The 23,295-nt window shown below is 43.7% G+C and overlaps 1 protein-coding gene across 1 annotated transcript in view; it reads left to right on the forward strand.

The window, feature by feature from the left end:
- ccdc93 (coiled-coil domain containing 93) overlaps positions 1-23,295 on the forward strand; it is an 85,676-nt gene that overhangs the window by 45,158 nt on the left and 17,223 nt on the right. The window contains exons 10-17 of the mRNA XM_072262132.1: positions 222-272; positions 8,474-8,560; positions 12,301-12,417; positions 15,209-15,271; positions 15,901-15,974; positions 18,262-18,343; positions 20,360-20,434; positions 20,957-21,028. Coding sequence (XP_072118233.1) covers positions 222-272; positions 8,474-8,560; positions 12,301-12,417; positions 15,209-15,271; positions 15,901-15,974; positions 18,262-18,343; positions 20,360-20,434; positions 20,957-21,028 — 621 coding nt within the window. The remainder of the gene's footprint in view (positions 1-221; positions 273-8,473; positions 8,561-12,300; positions 12,418-15,208; positions 15,272-15,900; positions 15,975-18,261; positions 18,344-20,359; positions 20,435-20,956; positions 21,029-23,295) is intronic.

Here is a 23,295-nt window from a genome sequence, read left to right on the forward strand (position 1 = left end):
CCTGGCCAGATTTTTGCGCATTAAGATGTACAATATTTTAAGATCAATTTATGCTGAGTAGTTGTGTATGTTGTCAGAATGAGCAGGTTGAACTGTATTTAACTGATTGCTTAGGATATTGTGATAATTCATAAGTGTTTTAAGTTTCCTGTGTTAGACTATGTTTGCTCTGCAATGTTAGATGTTTAATCATATTAAAATTTCCACTTCTGCTATTGCAGCTTCGCATCAAAACATTGATGACGGGAATGGCAGCAATGGCAACAGAGGAGGTATAATTTCAAACACGTTATTGTTAAGCATTTGTGATTCTAATCTCAAGGCTTTGACTTGTGTAATTTGCTCTAAGTGTAGATACTTGTAGGTGTTTAATACCTTAATTTCCAAACATTGGAACTGTTCTTTGGATTATTAGCCCAGCATTATAACTATTAAACCTATAATTTGTTTAAGGTGTCTACCACAGATGGAAATTATTTATAAAAAATGTATTTATTTTTCTCCTCCTCAGCATTAAATTCCATTCTCTCTCATGGACTTAATCTTTACATAAATACATTTGTCCTCTAAGAGGACTAATCCCTTGTCGTATGGTTTGGAAGTTTGCATGCTTCAATGACCCGGAGAGCTAACTGGCTGGAGTCAGGGCTTTATGCCTTGACTCTTGGAAAGGTCACCCATGCCAAACAGTCCAGAGAGTAGAGGCCAGACTAAAAGTGGTCCATTGGTCCTCCAGGTTCGGGGTTCAGCTCAGGGCTAGCAACCCTGTCTGGTCAAAAGCTAATTTTTACGGAAACTGTAGTGGTGTGCTACACACAGTGCTAGAATAACCACACGGAGTTGGTGAGTTGGAGTTGCGATGAAAGAGATTTATTCAAACTTCGCGGCCTGCTTTAAAGCCTTCCCGTTCCCGCCCTCCCTGGGCGGGACTGCTGTGGGGAATGCATATTCCCAGACCCTTTCTGCGTGCGGGATTTTCCCCCTGCTGGTGAAGGTGGCCTGGCGCCCTTTTTGGGGCCGGCCCTCTGCCTGCGTGCGCTGTTTCGTGAGCCAGTTCGTGTGTGCTAGAAAGTGGGTCGCCACATAACCCCCCCCCCCCACCAGAACCGGCGATACCTCCCCTAATGTCCACAGTCTGGATCGGCCTCTGTTTGGGAGGTCTGCCCCTGCGCCGCGGTGCCTGAGCCTGGACCGGCTGCGCCAAGTCCACATGGGCTGGTTTGAGTCGGTCCACCGTGAAAACCTCCTCTCTCCCCCCAATGTCCAGCATGAACGTGGACCCATTGTTCCTGATCACCTTAAACGGTCCCTCGTAGGACCGCTGTAGCGGTGCCCGGTGTCCGCCCCGTCGTACAAAAAGAAACTTACAGTTCTGCAGGTCTTTGGGTACGCAGGTCGGGCTCTGTCCGTGCTGTGAAGTGGGTATGGGGGCCAGGTTACCGAGCCCCTCCCGTAGTCTGTCCAGGACTGCTGTGGGTTCTTCCTCTTGCCCCCTTGGGGCTGGTATGAACTCTCCTGGGACGACCAGGGGCGCGCTGTACACCAACTCGGCCGATGAGGTGTGTAGATCCTCCTTGGGCGCCGTGCGGATTCCGAGCAGGACCCAGGGAAGCTCGTCCACCCAGTTAGGCCCCTCCAGGCGGGCCATGAGAGCCGATTTCAGGTGACGGTGGAAGCGCTCCACTAGTCCGTTCGACTGTGGGTGGTAGGCAGTTGTGTGGTGTAGCTGTGTTCCTAAAAGGTTGGCCATACCTGACCACAGACTGGAGGTGAACTGGGCGCCCCTGTCGGTGGTAATGTGGGCCGGTACCCCAAAGCGTGCTACCCAGGTTGCGATCAGTGCTCGGGTGCAGGATTCGGAGGTGGTGTCGGTGAGCGGGACTGCCTCTGGCCATCTGGTGAACCGGTCTATCATAGTTAGGAGGTACCGCGCTCCTCGCGACACTGGCAGGGGCCCCACGATATCCACATGGATGTGGTCGAACCTCTGGCGAGTGGGTTCGAACCGCTGCGGCGGAGCCTTGGTATGCCGCTGCACCTTGGCCGTTTGGCACTGCATGCACGTTTTGGCCCATTCACTGACCTGATTACGAAGTCCATGCCACACGAACCTGTTGGCGACCAGCCGGACGGTTGTCCTGGTGGAGGGGTGCGCTAAGTTGTGAATGGACTCGAAAACCCGCCGGCGCCAGGCTGCTGGGACGACGGGGCGGGGTTGGCCGGTAGCTACGTCACATAGTAGGGTCCTCTCACCTGGGCCTACGGGGAGGTCTTGAAGCTGTAAACCGGAGACTGCAGTCCTGTAACTGGGGATCTCAGCGTCTGCCTGCTGTGCCTCTGCCAGCGCTGCATAGTCCACCCCCTGGAACAGGGCCTGTATGGTAGGTCTGGAAAGTGCGTCCGCCACGACGTTGTTCTTTCCAGAGACATGCCGGATGTCCGTCATGTACTCGGAGATGTAGGACAGATGTTGCTGCTGGCGGGACGACCAGGGGTCGGACACCTTAGTGAACGCAAAGGTAAGCGGTTTGTGGCCTGTGAACGTGGTGAGGGGCCTACTTTCTAAGAAGTACCTGAAATGCCGGATTGCCAGGTTTAGTGCCAATAGCTCCCAGTCGAAAGCAGTGTATTTGAGTTCGGGTGGTTGTAGGTGTTTGCTGAAGAACGCCAGGGGGTGCCAGCGACCCTCGATGAGTTGTTCCAGCGCTCCACCGACTGCTGTGTTGGATGCGTCCACCGTGAGGGCAGTAGGAACGTCCGTTCTGGGGTGCACTAGCATCGCGGCGTTTGCTAAGGCTTCTTTGGTTTTAACGAAAGCGGTTGCGGCCTCTTCGTCCCAGGTAATGCCCTTACCCGACATCAGGGTGAACAGGGGGCGCATGGTTTGGGCTGCTGAGGGGAGGAAATGGTGGTAAAAATTCACCATACCCATGAATTCCTGCAAGCCTTTGATTGTGTTGGGTCGGGGGAAGTGGCGGACCGCGTCTACCTTGGCGGGCAGCAGGGTTGCCCCGTCTTTAGTAATCCTGTGGCCCAGGAAGTCGATGGTGTCGAGTCCGAACTGGCATTTGGCTGGATTGATTGTAAGGCCGAATTTGCTCAGGCGGGAGTAGAGCTGGTGGAGGTGGGACAGATGCTCCTGCCGACTTCTGCTGGCTATGAGGATATCGTCCAAATAGATGAATGCAAAGTCCAGGTCGCATCCCACTGTGTCCATTAGCCACTGGAAAGTCTGTGCGGCATTCTTTAGACCAAACGGCATTCGGAGGAATTCAAAAAGTCCGAACGGGGTGATAAGTGCTGTTTTGGGGATGTCATCCGGATGTACCGGGATTTGATGGTATCCCCGGACGAGGTCTACCTTGGAAAAGGTCCTTGCGCCGTGTAGGTTTGCTGCGAAGTCTTGAATGTGCGGCACAGGGTAGCGGTCTGGCGTCGTAGCCTCGTTCAGTCTGCGGTAGTCACCGCATGGTCTCCAGCCCCCCGTTGCCTTGGGCGCCATGTGAAGGGGGGAGGCCAATGGACTGTCGGACCGTCGTATGATCCCTAATTCCTCCATCTTCTTGAACTCCTCCTTCGCCAGTCAGAGCTTGTCCGGGGGAAGCCTTCAAGCACGGGCGTGGAGGGGTGGTCCCTGGGTCGGGATGTGGTGCTGTACTCTGTGTCTGGGCATGGCTGCCGTGAACTGCGGTGTCAGTACTGATGGGAAATCCCCCAGGACCCTGGTGAATTCATCGTCGGACAGCGTGATGGAGTCCAGGTGTGGGGCTGGCAACTGTGCTTCACCCAGGGAGAACGTTTGAAAAGTCTTGGCGTGGACTAATCGCTTCCCTTGCAGGTCGACCAGCAGGCTGTGGGCTCATAGAAAATCTGCCCCAGCAGTGGTTGGGCCACGGCGGCCAGGGTGAAGTCCCACGTGAACCGGCTGGAGCTGAACTGTAGCCGCACCGTGTGGGTGCCGTAGGTTCGTATTGTGCTGCCATTAGCGGCCCTCAGGGTGGGTCCCGGTTCTCTGTTGCGGGTGTCGTAGCTCGTTGGAGGTAAGACGCTGATCTCCGCTCCAATGTCAACCAAAAAGCGGCGTCTCGACTGCTTGTCCCAGACGTACAGGACGCTGTCCTGATGGCCAGCCGCCGTAGCCATCAGCGGCGGCTGGCCCTGGCGTTTCCCGGGAATTTGCAGGGTGGTCTGCAGTGGTGGGCCTCTGTGCCCCACCGCTGGTGGTAGAAACACCATTGTTCGTTGGGCTCCTCACTCCCGTCGCCGGGTTTTGCAGGCTCTGCTGCCGGGCCTGGTCTGGTCTGTCGTTGGGCACGCGGCTTGGTGATCTGTGCGACGGATGCCCCTCTCTCTTCCCTGGCATTCCACAGCACATCTGCCCGGGCTGCCACCTCCCGGGGGTCGCTGAAATCTGCGTCGGACAGCAGCAGGCATATGTCCTCGGGCAGTTGCTCTAGGAACGCCTGCTCAAACATGAGGCAGGGTTTGTGTCCTTCAGCCAGGGCCAGCATCTCGTTCATTAATGCTGATGGCGGCCTGTCTCCCAAACCATCCAGGTGCATTAAGCGGCGTGCTCGTTCGCACCGTGAGAGTCCGAAAGTCCTTATGAGCAGGGCTTTGAATGCTGTGTATTTGCCGTCCTCCGGGGGCAACTGTATAAACTCCTCAACTTGTGCAGCAGTCTCCTGGTCGAGTGAGCTCAGCACGTAGTAGTAGCGAGTGGACTCCGAGGTTATCTGCCGAATGTGGAATTGTGCTTCTGCTTGTTCGAACCATAATTGGGGTCGCAGCGTCCAGAAGCTTGGCAGTTTTAACGACACTGCGTGAACAGATGCAGCATCGGTCATCTCTGGTCCAAATATCGTTTGGGTCGTCAGGGTCACCAATTGTAGTGGTGTGCTACACACAGCGCTAGAATAACCACACGGAGTCGGTGAGTTAGAGTTGCGATGAAAGAGATTTATTCAAACTTCGCGGCCCGCTTTAAAGCCTTCCCGTTCCCGTCCTCCCTGGGCGGGATTGCTGTGGGGAATGCATATTCCCAGACCCTTTCTGCGCTCGGGATTTTCCCCCTGCTGGTGAAGATGGCCTCGCGCCCTCTTTGGGGCCGGCCCTCTGCCTGCGCGCGCTGTTGTGAGCCGGTTCATGTGTGCCAGAAAGTGGGTCGCCACAAAACCTTCTATATCTGTGTGCAATGGTATTTCTGAGTCTTCACCTGGACTTGCATGACCGACAGTAGTGAAAACCAAGAGGAAGCTACTGACATAATGAAATAAGCCCCGAGCACCACCAAGACCAAGCACTCCATTGGACCCTGAAGGCCGGAGGAAACTCAGGAGACCAAAGACAACTTGACACCAGACCGTAGAGGCAGAAACGAGGACCCTGAACCACACCTGGGGCACAATATAGAATACCGCCAAGGACAGAGAGAGATGGAGGATCTTCATTGCGGCCCTAAACGCCAGTGGAGTAATGGGCATTAAGTTTATATAAAAAAAACATTTATGCTATGTACATCAACAATTCCAAGTGGGAGCAAGTGCTATGTTTTTGCTTCAGATTCAAGCGTCTGCTGCCTCTTGCTCCCCTTTATTGCTTGTGGTTTTCTTGTTCCCTTGCAACCCTATCTGCTGGTTTCCTCCCGCAGTCAAAAGTCGTACTGGGTCATTGTAAATTGTCCCGTGATTAGGTTAGGGTTAATTGGGTTTGTCAGCGGTTGCTGGGACGGTTGAAGGACCAGAGTAGCCTCCTTTGCTCTGTATCATTAAATAAATAAATATGCCCCTAAACGTTATCGGAATGCTGTCCTCAAAATTAAGTTCTCCATAACTGCTATATATTCTGCTTTACTCCTGAAACCAGGATAACCTTTAAGTCACAGTGCCTCGATCTAAAATGGGGGTACTGTAGGATATCCTTAAAATGCTCTCCATTTTGTACCAACATGTCTGCCCAAGTTCAACAATTTTTTACTTTGTTACAGTTCATCTGGCACCAGCCATTTTTCTTACATCTTTGAAATTCCAAGCAGCATTTGTCAATGTTCAAAGTGCTTTATAAGTACACGTTATTGCTCAGTTCTTTGTAATTGCATTTATATATTGTAGCATTATATTATTGATTTCCGTTCTGAAGTATTTGTCAGATATTCCTGTATTTAATTGTCTTTTATATCAAATTAGGTTTCTTCAGATTATTGCTGCCATAGCATTGACGTGGTAGGAATTGTGTTGCTACATGCAGCTCTCAAGGATAAATTTGACCCATGTTGTTTATGCTATACCTACCCTTTTCTCTCTTCCCAACACTTCAGAAGTAGTAGTTGACTAGCAGTTGACTGTGACCACTGGAAGCTATGCTATTAATGATGAGTGTTAAATGTGAGAATCTGCCAGCCCATAATATTTGACAGCATGGCTAAGCACCTGCTTTACCCCTTAGGATATTTTTCCTTTAGAATGATATGATTGTTTTAAAGTTGGTAATAGCTTGCACTTCTGTTCATCTTGACAATGCACTGTTATAGAAACATAGAAAATAGGTGCAGGAGTAGGCCATTCGGCCCTTCGAGCCTGCACCGCCATTTATTATGATCATGGCTGATCATCCAACTCAGAACCCTGCACCAGCCTTCCCTCCATACCCTCTGATCCCCCTAGCCACAAGGGCCATATCTAACTCCCTCTTAAATATAGCCAATGAACTGGCCTCAACTGCTTCCTGTGGCAGAGAATTCCACAAATTCACCACTCTCTGTGTGAAGAAGTTTTTCCTAATTTCAGTCCTAAAAGGCTTCGCCTTTATCCTCAAACAGTGACCCCTCGTTCTGGACTTCCCCAACATCGGGAACAATCTTCCTGCATCTAGCCTGTCCAATCCCTTTAGGATTTTATACGTTTCAATCAGATCCTCCCTCAATCTTCTAAATTCCAACGAGTACAAGCCTAATTCATCCAGTCTTTCTTCATACAAAAGTCCTGCCATCCCAGGAATCAATCTGGTGAACCTTCTTTGTACTCCCTCTATGGCAAGGATGTCTTTCCTCAGATTAGGAGACCAAAACTGCACTGCACACAATACTCCAGGTGTGGTTTCACCAAGGCCTTGTATAACTGCGGTAGTACCTCCCTGCTCCTGTACTCGAATCCTCTTGCTATAAATGCCAGCATACCATTTGCCTTTTTCACCGCCTACTGTACCTGCATGCCTACTTTCAATGACTGGTGTATAATGACACCCAGGTCTCGTTGCACCTCCCCTTTTCCTAATCGGCCACCATTCAGATAATAATCTGTTTCCCTATTTTTGCCACCAAAGTGGATAACTTCACATTTATCCATATTAAATTGCATCTGCCATGAATTTGCCCACTCACCCAACCTATCCAAGTCACCCTGCATCCTCTTAGCATCCTCCTCACAGCTAGCACTGCCGCCCAGCTTCGTGTCATCCGCAAACTTGGAGATGCTGCATTTAATTCCCTCATCCAAGTCATTAATATATATTGTAAACAACTGGGGTCCCAGCACTGAGCCTTGCGGTACCCCACTAGTCACTGCCTGCCATTCTGAAAAGGTCCCGTTTATTCCCACTCTTTGCTTCCTGTCTGCTAACCAATTCTCTATCCACATCAATACCTTACCCCCAATACCGTGTACTTTAAGTTTGCACACTAATCTCCTGTGTGGGACCTTGTCAAAAGCCTTTTGAAAATCCAAATATACCACATCCACTGGTTCTCCCCTATCCACTCTACTAGTTACATCCTCAAAAAATTCTATGAGATTCGTCAGACATGATTTTCCTTTCACAAATCCATGCTGACTCTGTCCGATGATTTCACCGCTTTCCAAATGTGCTGTTATCACATCTTTGATAACTGACTCCAGCAGTTTCCCCACCACCGACATTAGGCTAACCAGTCTATAATACCCCGGTTTCTCTCTCCCTCCTTTTTTAAAAAGTGGGGTTACATTAGCCACCCTCCAATCCTCAGGAACTAGTCCAGAATCTAACGAGTTTTGAAAAATTATCACTAGTACATCCACTATTTCTTGGGCTACTTCCTTAAGCACTCTGGGATGCAGACCATCTGGCCCTGGAGATTTATCTGCCTTTAATCCCTTCAATTTACCTAACACCACTTCCCTACTAACATGTATTTCGCTCAGTTCCTCCATCTCACTGGACCCTCTGTCCCCTACTATTTCTGGAAGATTATTTATGTCCTCCTTAGTGAAGATAGAACCAAAGTAATTATTCTGTTAATCATAAAGTTTACTTGCATGATTAAGTGTACCAAGTGAAACCATTTTGAGATTTTTAAACTTTTATGATCGTAAAGCCTCAACTGATGGTGTGATGTCAAACACAAAACTATGTAATTCTAAATTTTGAACTTATTGAAATATTTCCTAGCAACAAAACATTAAGCCTATGCTTTGCCTAACATTTCATATTTTTGATCTAGGGAAAGCTGACAGCAAGTTCAGTGGGTCATATAGTAGGTTTACAATCAGAGGAAATTAAGCAGATTGCATCAGAATATGCTGAGAAGGTAAAGTTCTTTATCACATCAGTATATCTTTATTTCCAATACATTTCTCATAAAATTGTGTTCTCATTTAGATCACCTGGACAGAACTTGGTACTACAAATATCAAAATTGTTGAATAGCTGGGTCATTACTTTGATTGCTGTATTCTGTGAGTTCTTTAATGTTGGATTCTTATTGATTTTCAGTGAGTTTTACAGAACTGTGGGGAAGGGTGGTGTGGAGAACATTTTCTCTTTAAATTCTGGTTTGCTTGACCCTTTAAATCTTCAGTACCCCATTTCAACTTTCCATGATCTCTAGATCCTTTTTGTCTCCACGTTTCTTAATCTCTCTGGTCCTCAGAACAATATCTAATTCTGTGAATCCATTGTAGAATTTGGCTTCAACCTCTTTCAGTGGTAATGTATCCACAAGTTCACTACTCTTGGATGGTTATTTTGGCTTATCTCAATCTTGAATGTCTTACTCCTTATTCACAGCCCTGGATTCCCGAGAACACTTTCTGCAGCTCCTCTGTCCTATTAGAGTTATGTAAGTGTTCGATGGGAGATCTTCTTGCTCTTCTAATTTCTAGTGAGTATAAGCAGAGTTGGCTCTATCACTTATGAATTTGTATCCAGTGTCTTCCTGTGTATTGGTGAGACCCGACAGAGACAGCTTTGAGCGTCTGCCAGAAAAAGCGGGATCGTCTGGAGGCCACCTGTTTGTATTTTGCTTCCCATTCTGTCATGTCAGTCCATGGCCGCCTCTACTGTCATGATAAGGCCACACTCAGGTTGGAGGAGCAACACACCAACACCTTGTATGCCTGCAATGTGATGGCATGAGCATCGAATTCCCAATCTTCTGGTAATTGCCCCTGCTCTTCACCTTTACCCATTTCCCCCTCACATTATCTCCTGATCTGCCCATCACCTCCCTCTGCTACTCCTCCCCTTCCCTTTCTTCCATGGCCTTTGTCTTCTCCAGTCAGATTCCCCCATCTCCAGCCCTTCATCTCTTTAACCAATCGACTTCACTTCACTTTTCCAAATCTCCCGCTTTCACTTACTACCTTATACTACTTTCACCCCTTCCCCACCTTCTAATTCTGATTTCTCATCTCTTCTTAGCCTGTAGCCAAATCACCCTGTTTCTACCCTCAGTGGCATGTGGCACAGGCAGCAATTCAAAAAATTACTACCCAGGAGGTCCTGCTTCTCAGCTTTCTACCTAGCTCTCCAAATTCTCTTTTCAGGACCTCTGCTTTTACTTCCTATGCCATTGGTACCAATATGTACCCAGGCATCTGGCCGCTCCCCCTCCCTCTCCGAAATGTTGTGGATATGATCCGAGAAGTTCCTGACCTTGGCACCTGGGAGGCAGCATATCATTCGGGTGTGCTGTTCATGTCCACAGAATCTCCTGTCTGTTCTCCTGACTATTGAGTCCCCTATCACTACCACTCCCCTCTTCTCCCTCTTTCCCTTCTGTACCATGGACCTATGCTCAGTGCCAGTAACCTGGTCTCTGTTGCATTCCCCTGGAAGGCCATCCCTCAAAAAAATATCCAAAACGGTATACTTATCGTCGAGGGGACTGGCCACAGGGGTGCTCTGCACTATCTGCCTATTCACGCTTCCATTTCTTCTGGCAGTCACCCAGCTACTCGCCCCCTGCAGCTTAGGGGCGACTACTTCCCTGTAACTCTGATCAGTGATCTCCTTACTCTCCCCATACGAAGGTCATCCAGCTGCTGCTCCAGATCCCTGACACAGTCTTCAATGAGCTGGATACACTTCACGCAGATGTAGCTCCGTGGGAGACGTTGGGTTTCCCAGGGTTTTAACATCCAACATGAAGAACACACAACAGCTATTTGCTACACTTGGTACAGTAAGAGAAAAATAAAGAAACCTTAATGGGAGCTTACCAGGAGCCGACGCCTCTTTCGAACCAAAACCTGACTCTCCTACTCTCACCACTTGCCTACTCCCAACAACAGCTGCACCGCTTATCCCTTCTGTACTTTTAAACAAGCATCGCTGACCTGAGAGAAACCTCGTCACTGTGGCCTTCTCCTGCCACTGATTGGGCCATCGGAATGATGAAGGGTCCTGGCCTGAAGCATCGACTGTTTACTCTTTTTCATAGATGCTGCCTGTCTTGCTGAGTTCCTCCAGCATTTTGTGTGTGTTGCTTTGATTTCCAGCACCTGCAGATTTTCTCTTGTTTGTCCATCACCTGCCATATCAGTGTTGCAATCCCTGGACACTATAGTGAACAACTGTGTTCAAACAACACACACGAAATGCTGGAGGAACTCAGCAGGCCAGGCAGCATCTAGGAAAAGAGTACCGTCGACGTTTTGGGCCAAAACCCTTCGGCAGGAAGGGAGAAAAAAGCCAGGGAGTCGATGTAAATGGTGAGAAGAGGGGAGGGAGAACCACCAGGTGATAGGTGAAACCTAGACGGGGAGGGATGAAGTAAAGAGCTGGGAATTTGATTGGTGAAAGAGGCAGAAGGCCATAGATGAAAGAAAAGTGGGGGAGGAGCACCAGAGAGAGGCGATGGTGGGTAAGGAGATGAGGTGAGGAAAGGAAAAGGGGATGGGAAATGGTGAAGGAGGGTGTGTGGGGGCATTAACAGAAGTTTGAGAAATTGATGCTCATGCCATTAGGTAGGAGGCTACCCAAATGGAATTTAAGGTGGTGTTCCTCCAACCTAAGTGTGGCCTCATCACGACAGTGGAGGAAGCCATGGATGAACATATGGGAATGAGAAGTGGAACTAAAATAGGTTACCACTAGGATATCTTGCTTTTTCTGGCAGACAGAGCCTAGGTGCTCGGTGAGGTGGTCTCTTAATCTACGTCGGGTCTCACTGATATACAGGAGGCCACACCAGGCTCACTGAACACAGTATATGACCCCAACAGACTCACAGGTGAAATGTTGCCTCACCTGGAAGGATTGTTTAGGGCACTGAATAATAGTTCAGTAGTCCCAACCCCTCATTGGGTCCAAACGAGATTCAACGTTAATATTGAATTTCTTGCAGTGAATTTAATTTCCATCTATTTTCCAGTCAACGTCATGTCGTAGAACTAAGTAAAGGTCCTTTACAAAGTCCCTAGAAGGGCCTTAACCCAAAACGTCGACTGTGTGTTCATTTCTGTGGATGCTGCCTTACCTGCTGAGTTTTTCCAGTATTTTGTGTGTGTTGCTTTGATTTCCCAGCATTGGCAGATTTTGTTGTGTTTATCCTCTGCAAAGTGGAGGTTTTCCCCTTAGGGCAAAGATGTATTTTGCCTGTCACTTTGACTTTCTGACTTGAGAGATGGTAGCAACCCTTGCTCATTTACGAGCACATATTCCTCTCTATCACTGGAGATACAGGAGACTATAGATACTGAAAATCTGCCAGTCTGCCAGTATCATCAGTGTCGCGGTTTTTAATCAATGTTTTCATTTCACGTTTCACTGCAAAGTCTTGAGCACAAGAAGTAAGTTTCTTTATTTTTGCCTGCTCAGTTGCTTCCCTGGTGTGTCCATCTAGTTATTCTGGTGATTAGCAAGTCCAGATGAAGGGTCTTAACCCAAAATATTAACCTTTGATTTTCTTCCATAGATGCTGTCTGACTTTCTAAGTTCATCCAGCTTTCTGTATTGTGCTTTGGATCACAGCATCTACTATCTCTTGTCTTCCATTGCAGTTCAGTGATCTGTTTTCTTTTTAATGTGTATTTTTTATAATTGCAGCAATCAGAGCTTTCAGCTGAAGATCGTCCCGAGCGGCTTGGAGCTACTCAGCAGTATCGAAGACAAGTTGCATCTCTGAATAAACAAATCTTGCAAAAATCAAAGCAGTTGGAAGAGGTAAACAACTGAAAAATTTCTATGGTTTAGAAAGGGATACTTTTTCCTCTCTTCATAACAAAACTGATTTCAATGAAAACTAATGTGATAACTTTTTTAAATGACTATGTTAATTTTATTTCCAGTATGTTAAATTTCTAAATTTCGTAGATCTCTGTGGATGTAATTAACATCAAATATGTGTGCTATGGAACAAACTGTGTTCTATTCTGCAAATGCTATTTGACCAGAGTAGTTCAAGTATATCAATGAGATGTATTTAAACCGTAGTCAATTTGATTGAAGGTTTAGTTTTTATTTTCAAAAAATGCTCTCGAGTATATCCAAACTCAAATGAATACCACTTTGGAAATCAAAACTCTTTGTGAAATTTGTGAATTATACATTCATATTCCTTTAAATATGTCAAAATCACCCAAATTGGTCACAGACAGAATCAGATGTGAACAGAATTAAAAATAACTTTGGCTACGTAACTATCTTGAGATTGTAAGTTTCCACTATTATACAAAACAGAGCTTAGAATACTTTATACTTTATTGTCGCCAAACAATTGGTACTAGAACGTACAATCATCACAGCGATATTTGGTTCTGCGCTTCCCACTCCCTGGATTACAAATACTAAATATTAAAAATAGTAAAAATTAGTAAATATTAAAATTTTAAATTATAAATCATAAATAGAAAATAGAAAAATGGAAAGTAAGGTAGTGTAAAAAAACTGAGAGGCAGTTCTGGATATTTGGAGGGTACAGCCCAGATCCGGGTCAGGATCCATTCGACAGTCTTATCACAGTTGGAAAGAATCTGTTCCCAAATCTGGCCGTACGAGTCTTCAAGCTCCTGAGCCTTCTCCCGGAAGGAAGAGGGACGAAAAGTGTGTTGGCTGGGTGGGTCGTGTCCTTGATTATCCTAGCAGCACTGCTTCGACAGCGTGCGGTGTAAAGTGAGTCCAAGGACGGAAGATTGGTTTGTGTGATGTGCTGGGCTGTGTTCACGATCTTCTGCAGCTTCTTCCGGTCTTGGACAGGACAACTTCCATGCCGGGTTGTGATGCACCCGAGAAGAATGCTTTCTACAATGCATCTATAAAAATTAGTGAGGGATTTAGGGGACAGGCCAAATTTCTTTAGTTTTCTCAGGAAGTAAAGGCGCTGTTGGGCCTTTACTTCCTGAGAAAAGGGGAATAGTGACTTTTCAGAGCTAGAGAAAGCATAACCTGAGTAATGTAAGACCAGGGAAGAGAATTGCATTTTATAGATAAATGGATACACTAGCTTTAGAAGTTAATTACGTTATTGACTTGTATTTTCAAACTATAAAATATTCAAGAAACTCTTTTAATTGAATTGCATTTTCTAAGAAGGTGAGGATCTTGGGAAACCAGCACAACTTATGAATTATTCAGTTGGAAGGTGACAGAGCATAATGAATTTGGTGTTGATAGAGGCAAGATGAGATGACAGAAGCATTTGATAAGGTATTTAAACATCAGTAAGGCATTTGATAAGGTTCCCCATGCAAGGCTCATTCAAAAAGTAAGGAGGCAATGGATCCAAGGAGACCTTGTTTTGTGCATCCAGAACTGACTTGCTCATAGAAGGCAAAGGGTGATTGTAGATGGTTCATATTCTGCATTGAGCTTGGTGACCGGTGGTGCTCCACAGTAATCTTTTCTCTGGACTCCTCCTCTTAGTAATATTTATAAATGACCCGGATGAAGAAGTAGTAGGGTTGGTAAGCAAGTTTGCTGATGACACAAAGGTTGGGGGTGTTGTGGATAGTCTGGAGAGTTGTCAGAGGTTACAGCGGGACATCAATAGGATGCAGAACTGGGCTGTGAAGTGGTTCAATTTGGTATGTCAAATTTGAAGACAGAGTATATTATTAATGGTAAGACTCTTGATAGTGTGGAAAATCCAGAGAGATCTTGGGGGCTGTGTGCATAGGACACCCAAAGCTGCAGTGCAGGTTTAGTGTCGTTAAGAAGGTGTATGGTGTGTGGCATTTATCAACCATGAGACTGAGTTTAAGAACGGAAGTAATATTACAGTTATATAAGACCTTAGTCAAACCCCACTTGGAGTACTGTGTTCAGTGCTGGTCACCTCACTACAGGAAGGATGTGGAGACTATAGGAAGTGCAGAGGAGATTTACAAGGATGTTGCCTGGAATGGAGAGCGTGCCTTATGAGAATAGGTTGAGTGAACTTGGCCTTTTCTCCTTGGAGCGATGGAGGATGAGAGGTGACCTACTAGTGGTGTATAAGATGATGAGAGGCATTGATTGTGTGGATAGCCAGAGACTTTTTCCCAGGGCTGAAATGGCTAACATGAGGGGGGCATAGTTTTAAGGTGCTTGGAAGAGCTAAGTTTTCCACTCAAGAGACTGGTGGGTGTGTGGAATGCACTGCCAGTGACAGTGGTAGAGGCAGATACAATAGGGTCTTTTAAGGGACTCTTAGATAGGTACATGGAGCTAAGAAATTTAGAGGTCTATGTGGAAGGGTAATTCTAGGCAGTTTCTAGTGCAGGTTACATGGTTGGCACAACATTGTGGGCTGAAGGGCCTGTAATGTGCTGTAAATTTCTATGTTCATTAAGCTAGCTTAGAGGTGGGCCCTTTTGCAAAGCTCAGTGATTTCATGGATAGGTCACATGAGCAGTAAGTGTAAATTCCTGCTGACATTAACAATGGAACTATAAGACTTAAGTTCCATAATAAGCACAAGAAGTGACTAAATGGAGTTCAACTGTATTAATTTGTAATCTGTCCACCTTTCTATTAGCTGCAAGTTAAATATCGTGAGATTCAAGCTACATGTGAGGAGGAGAAGAAAAAACTGGTGGAGGTAAGGTGGTAGTTTACACTTATGTAAACAAAGTATCTGGAACTTTGTCAAACAACAGGAATTCTGCAGATGCTGGAAATTCAAGCAACACACATCAAAGTTGCTGGTGAACGCAGCAGGCCAGGCAGCATCTGTAGGAAGAGGTGCAGTCGACGAAGGGTCTCGGCCTGAAACATCGACTGCACCTCTTCCTACAGATGCTGCCTGGCCTGCTGCGTTCACCAGCAACTTTGATGTGTGTTGCTGGAACTTTGTCAAATTGCTCTTATTTTTAAAAAAAAGGTACAGTACAGTGCAATAGTCTTAGTTACAGATGTAGAGCTAGGGTGCCTAAGACTTGTGCACAATACTGCAGTAATTTTATGTATTGCACTGTACTGCTATTTAAAAAAATATATATTTCATTTCGTATGTGAGTGATGATAAGCATGATTCTGATATGGATCTCTATTGTGGACTGAGATTAGGAAGGGGGCAGGGAGAGGAGAAATATTTAAGTAACTTTACACACTACTTCATGTGTGAAGTCTGATCTCCTGCACATGTCTTTTTATATTTTTTATGTTTTCCATATCCAGTATTCAAGGTATTTTGCTTTTAATACAGTCTGGTGTGTCTTGTATTTGTAGGTTATGAATTATGGGGGAAAGCTGGATAAAGAGTTATTGAATCTTGAAGCAGCTGAATCGAAAGCTGATTCCAGGTATAATGTGTTTGCATTTAAAATTTAACTTAGTCTTCTGAATTGTACAAATAACCAATGAGCATGTTTGCAGATAGCCCATATTTGAGATCTGGTTTATTTTCTGGTACAATAGTTATAATAAATGGACAACGTTCTAGACTTTGGGTGATAATATGGGAATATTGGAATAAATTGTCAAATAAAATTCAGGGGTTGAAGAAATGTAGGTAATTACATGAGATTCCAAGTTTTGAATAGGTAAGCTGACTTTTTCCTTTGCAAACAAGTGGAATTGCAAAGGAAGCATTTAATAAAGCTTTCCAGATCTAATAACTTCAGAAATGTAATTCATACAGGCACCAGTATATGTCGGGCATGAAAATAGAAGTGTAAGCGGCATCTGGAATCAAGTTCAAATCTTAGAGCTGATCAGTTTGATAATGAAGTTTTGAGGAGCTACTCAAACTCTGGAGGACTGTGACACAGTATAGTGTGCTAATAGCACTGAGCATTAACCCCCTTTCTGTAATCTGTTTGCAGTAATTTAATCTTCAAAGAAAAAAAGTTTGCCAGTTAGCATACTGCATCACAATGTAAAGCAATACTGAAGTATTTGTGTGGAAAGATGCTATTAAGAGTAACCAGGTTAACCTGTATCTCTGGTCGGAGAAGGTCTAAACATTTCAGGTTGATAACCTTTCATTAGATCTTGTATTAGTTGTTACTTAGATGTTGTTGTGCTTCTCATGAATATAAATCCTGCTCTTGAACATTATCGTGTTCAAAAAGACAGATACATCATTTTTAAAAATTGTAATGCTCCTACCTTGTCTCTGTACAGTAATTTATCAGTAAAAAAAAATTAATCCCTGCCGGTATCATGTTTGATCCTTAATTTTTATTCCTATCCTATATTTAACAGGTTAAGTTAAAAACACCTTGATTGTAATGTTCTTCCTCACAAAGCAATCTCAATTCCATTTGAGAAATATTCTCTCTGTCTAAACTGTTCCATCATATCATAACTTACAATTCTTTGCAACTCATATCTCAGTTTTTTTTGCACACTGGATGCCAGTTATCATGCAGCATTTTTTGTAATTTCTATTGTATTTCTGTATTTTCCTGTGAATGCCTGCAAGGAAATGAATCTCAGAGTAGAATATGATAACACATATGTATTTTTGATAATTTTACTTCCAATTTTGAACTTTATTTTAAAGTTTATTTTATTCTCCAATCTGTATTTTATAAGAAATTCATTTTCCAACTCTGCTTTGGCTTCTTTATGAATCCATCCTAAAATATCTTTATAACATTCCAGAACACAGTTGTATGGAGTCCAATACTGCACTGTATACCTGATTGTGTCCTATTTAGTGTAATACATTTACGTTCCATTGAAGATGATGATAAATACACAGCATATTCCAAAAATATCATTGCCAGTGATCTGGGTGGGATAAAGTATGCTAAAATAGCAAAAGTTATAGATCAATTCTAATACTAAGAATATTTTATATTTCCAGTCTTATTATACAGCATTATCTGACTATGTTTTCTTAAAATGATTTTTATTCAAGTACAGTGGATTTTGGTTAATTGGGCCATCAGTTAATTGGAGCAGCAGCTTAAAGAACAAAAACTAATTGAGAAAATATCCTGCGTTCCCTTTGTTGATTTGGGACATTATGCCACCTACCTGCAACAGATTGTTGCTGAATAGTTTCTAAGTAGTGTCAGTCGCGTACACTTGTGTGACCTTTAGACACTACATAGTGCTTAGAGTGAGCAGTTCTTAAATAGAATCAGTTGCGTGCATTTGTGTTCAAGAAGCAGTGATTTTTGTCACTGATAGTTGACGACAAATAAGCAGCAAGACAATTCACAACTGCTTTTGCTCACTGCTATTTCAAGCTTTCAGGCTTGGAGATGCCAGAAACAGCTGGGAGTGAAAATGAAATGATTTTGCTAGTTCAAAAAGTTAGGGACTACGAAGAATTTGAAGGTATTGACAATTGTTATACATTTCATTTAAATACATATCCTGGTATCAGCTAAACTTTATACCTTTTTAATTATTTCCATGAAACTCTTGTCTAATTGGGGCAGCCACTTAACTGGGCCAAAATGTACTGGTCTTGATGTGTCCCTATTGTACGTACAATAGTAATTTGTTGGGAGTGTAAGATCCATAATTGTTATTTCAATTGAGAGGACTTGTTATGTCTTTTGCTGACCCGTGTATTTAATGTGAGTTGTTATTTCTGCATCAATTTTAACACCTACACCCTGTTTGGTATAGGATACTGGAAAAGCTGAGAGAGTTAGTTACAATGAATGAAAGTCTGAAAGATCAGGAACAACAATTTAGGAATCATTGCAGGGTAAGAATATTTTGTTTATTTTACATATGATCATGTAATGAAAAGACACAAAAATGACATGCCTGAATTACTGATTCTACTGAAATAAAACAGAATTCACTGCTTTTCTCTCCTTGCCTTGCCGTTCCCTCTTTTCTGCTAGTGCTTTATCCTCCAATCCTCTCATCTCCAATTGCTGTTTAACCTTAAGTAGCTCAGTCTTGTGGTACTTCTCAACTAAAGTTGATATTTTTAAGGTCTAAGTATTTTCAAATTGATTGATATACTTCTTCAATTAACAAAGTGTTAGATTCCTTTAAAAAATGTGTGAAAATTTGTATAGTGTATAATACAGTTAACTATTAGACAGGGATGGTGTTTTTATAAGTAACAGGGTAGGTGAAGGTATAGTCCAGGTAGCTGTGAGAGTCTGTAGGTTTGTAATAGATATCAGGAGATAAGCTGTCTCCAGAGATCGAGAAAGGGGAGGGGTGTGTCAGAGATAGACCAGGTAAATTTGAAGGCAAGTTGGAAATAAAGTGGCTTCCTGTACATTGGTCATGATGAGACCACAGTTAAGTTGGAGCAACAATACCTTGTATTCTGTCTGGGTAGCTGTCAACCTGATGGCATGAAGGTCGATTTCTCGAACTTCCGGTAATGTCCCACCCCTATCCCCTAATCTCTCTCACACCTTATCCCCTTGCCCACTAATCACCTCCCTCTGGTGCTCCCCCTTTTCTTTCTTCCATGGCCTTCTGTTCCCTCCTATCAGACTTCCCCTTCTCCAACCTTGTATCTCTTTCACCAATCAACTTCCCAGCTCTTTACTTCATCCCTCTTCCTCCAGGTTTCCCCTATCACCTTCTGTTTCTCTCTCCCCTCACCTCGCCTTTTAAATCTACTCCTCAGCGTTTTTTCTCCGGGCCTTCTGAAGGGTCTTGGCCCAAAATGTCAACTGTACTCTTTTTCATAGATGCTTCCTGGCCTGCAGAGTTCCTCCAGTATTTTGTGTGTGTTGATTTTGACCATGGGTACTATATGAGGTTTCTATGTTCTCCTTGTGACTGTATTTGTTGCTTTAGTTTCCTCCTACATGCCAAAGACATACAAATGAAATTTTCTCCTAATGGAGGTGGATAGCTTCAGACTGGGCAGGTAGGTCATTGATGGCTATGTTAAAGAAAAGTGGGATTAGTTAGATGGGTGATTTTGGTCAATGTAGATTCAGTAGGGCAAGTACCATATAACTCTGACATTTTTAATGTGTGATCTTGAGCAGGAGTAACTTTCATAATTCACTTTATCTGCTCTAATCTATACAGCCATACAATTTCATCAGTTTGAATCATTATGTACTGCTTCTTGTTTTCTGTCTGTCAGTGTCAGATAATCCAATTCTTCCCTTTCTCTAATGTTTTTATATTTTGTTGTGTGACTTGAAACAGGACCAGTTGAATACATTTGCCATTCCAGTTCTCAAGAATCAACCTGGATGGGTGTCAGCTCAGTATTTCTAAATGTGGAAATTAATGAAACTTAAAATAATACTTGAAAAAAAAAACAGAAAAGGCTGGAATACCCAGCAGGTTATGCCATATCTGCAGGAAGGTCTGCTTCTCTTCTCAGCATTTTCTGTTTTTGTTACTTATTGTGGCTTCAAATGGAGAGATATTCCGGTTTAGTTAGGAGAGCTCTGCTGTATGTTAGCACAACATTTAGGGGCTAAAGTTCTCTCTGCTCTCCAGGAGTATCTGTAGTTGGGCTTGAACCCGTGCTCACCTGGTTCTGTCTCTAAGTGTACACTGGGGTCAATAAACAAAGTAAATTACACTCTTCAAATATTTGTCAAACATTTGTGGTGTTACATATGAAAGAAGATACACCAAGGCATGTTAATTGTATTTTATTAACAACAAAGCAGTGTTTAATTTTTTAATGCTAATGAGGGATACCAACATAGTTGTACTGTATTATAAATGTGGGTTTCCAGCTTAATTTAACAGTTTGCATTTCACATTGAGCTATTTGTTGCAGGAGGAAATGGCTCGATTACAACAGAGTATTGAAAGCCTCAAGAGTGCAGCGGGGAATGAGGAAGCTGAATTAAAGGTATATTGTACAGTAAGGAGTGTGTTAACATATTAATGAACTATCTTCAATAATATCAAAGTCGATTTTTTTTTATGTTAGTGCAAGGAAGTGGAGATACACAATTCACTTTTACTATTTATATTCTCTGCGTATCAACATTATTCATAAAATTGAGGGTGTAGTTACTTTATCAGACCTTTCCTTTAATTTTGGTCTTTGTTGTATTTCTACTCCAGCTGGAATTAAGTGAAGAAATTCTATTCTTTCTACAGAACTGTATAGTTTATAACAACTTGTTTAATTTGCTACTTGTTGATCAACTAGACCTATACAAGCTAATTCTATTTCTTTGCCTACTAGCAGAAAAGAGCAAGTAATTACAATGAAACCTTTAATCAGTTTGTGGTCTATTTAATTAATTATAGAAGTGTAATGGTTTGAATATTGGAAGACTCAAAGTAATTTTCAGGATACTGTATGAGAGAATGTTCCATCAAAGCCTGTTTGTTTAAATTATTCCTCTTTTTAACCTTTAACTAGGAGCACAGTGAATTAATAGAGCAACAATATAAAGAAGACAGAGTAAAGCTTCAGAAAATACGACTCTTGTTGGTAAGTAAAGTCTAATTATTGTACTGAAAAGCTAGTAGCTTTGTTTGTAGGTGCTGATTATTAAGATAATTTTCTACAGAGTAGCTCCACCTTCCATTGAACTGGAAGTTGTTAAAATGTACATCCTGTAAATTCTGGTAACTAAGCTCCTATTTAGTAAGTTCCAACCTTCAAATTGTTTCATTTGTAATAATTAAACTGCTATAAAATTAAATAGAATAAATTTAACATCAAAATCTAAGTTATTTCTTCCTGCAGAATTGTATCTAATTGTATAATGTCAAGCATTTCCTTTTTCCTTTTTATCTTTGTGCTCAATTCTTAGTCACCCCAGGGCAAGATTGGTCATTGTTTGCCAAAAACAGGTGATGAATAGTTTTACTCAGTTATCTACTTAGGCGTGGTGATTCTCCTTGTACATTTCAATGCAAGAGCTTCACATGGATCAGCATGTGAAATTATGGCATTGTAGCCATTAGTGAGACTTGGTTGTAGGAGGAACAGAACAGGCAGCTCAATGTTCCAGGGCTCCATTGTTTTAGACATTGTAGAGTCCTCCATTGGTCAGGGAAGACCATGGCTCTTGCGTCCTAGCTGTCTGTTTCCCATGTAGCAAGCTTTCCCTTTCCACGCATCTGATGAACCCAAAGGAATGGCAGAGACTGATACAACTTGGCATCAGCAGCATCGCAGGGATTGCCAGTCAGTGGCGAACTCAGTGTAGGACTGCCTTAGAACTCCAGCTCCAGATTTTTCCCTCGGGATTGATGCCTGAAGCCTTCCCCATGAGTGGGTATAGTCACAAGGCACTGGAGGTTTGAGATCAAAGTTTTCCTTCTAGATGAGCTGCCAACCACAGCTGATGAGCCCCATCTGCTCAAAGCGACTGGTTTTATGGCTAAGGTAAACCACCTTTCCTCCTCCTCTTCTCAGTGGAAATGGTTCTGCCGGGCTTAGTAGCTAAGCCACATGTGAAGGCTAGGAGCTGGACTTGGTTGTTGAGGCTATTTGAGGCACATGCCATTTTGAGCATCTACTAGGTACTGGGATCTTGCCTCACTATCACCCCTGGCAGACATGGTAGAGCAGGAGGGATTAGAGGGGGGAGGGGGAGGGTGGCATTACTACTCAGGGAAAGTGTCACAGCAGTGGTTGGACAGCCAGAAAGCTTGACCACTGAGACTGTATAGGGGAACTGGGGAATGAGAAGGGTTGAGGGATGACCATGTTAATGGGATCTACATATAGATCACCTAATAGTCAGCAGGAATTAGAGGAGCAAATTTATAGAGTGTACACACAAAGAAACATAAGGTTGTGATAGTAGGTGGTTTTAACTTTCCACATTGACTGGAACAACCGTACTGTAAAAGGTCAGGATGGGATAGAAAAAGTGTGTTTGAGAAAGTTTCCTTAATCAATATATAGAGGTTCCAACTAGAGAGAGTGCAATACTGCGTCTCCTATTAGGAAACAAAACAGGGCAGGTGGCAGAACTGTGTGTAGGGAACACTTTGGATCAAGTGATCATAATGCCACTAGATACACAATAATTGTGGAAGGGTAGCGGTCTGGTTCTTCGGTTGAAATTCTGTATTGAAGAAAGTCCATTTTTGGTGTTATCAAAAAGGATCTGGCAGGTGTGGATTCGGTTAGGTTTTTTGGCAGGGGTGCACTTGGTAAGTGGGAGCCCTTCAAAAGTGAAATTTTGAGAGTACAAAGCTTGTATGCGCCTGTCAGAATAAAAGGCAACAACAACAGGTTTAGGGAACCTTGGTTTTTGAGAGATATTGAGGCCCTGGTTAAGAAAAACGATGGGATGCATAGCAGGTATAGCCAGGTTGGAACAAACAAGGTACTTGAGTATATGAAATGCAAGAGAACACTTAAGAAAGAAATCAGGAGAGCTAAAATAAGACACGAAGTTGCTCTAGCAGACAAGGCGAAGGACAGCCCTAAGGGCTTATACAGATGTATTAAGAGCAAAAGGATAACAAGGGACAGCATTAGTCCTGTGTAACATCTGAATGATAATTTATGCATGGGGCCGAAAGAGATGGGGGAGGTCTTAAATGGATTTTTTGCATCTGTATTTACTCGTGAGTCGGACACAGTTTATAGATGTGATGCAATGCAGCAGCAAGGTCATGGACCTGATACAGTTTATAGAGAAGGAGGTGTTTGCTGTCTGGTGGCAAATTAGGGTAGATTAATCTGCAGGGGCTGACAGTGTGTTCCCTTGGACCTGTGGGAGGCTAGTACAGAAA

The sequence above is a fragment of the Mobula birostris genome, chromosome 6, assembly GCF_030028105.1.
Source record: "Mobula birostris isolate sMobBir1 chromosome 6, sMobBir1.hap1, whole genome shotgun sequence".
Lineage (NCBI taxonomy): Eukaryota > Metazoa > Chordata > Chondrichthyes > Myliobatiformes > Myliobatidae > Mobula > Mobula birostris.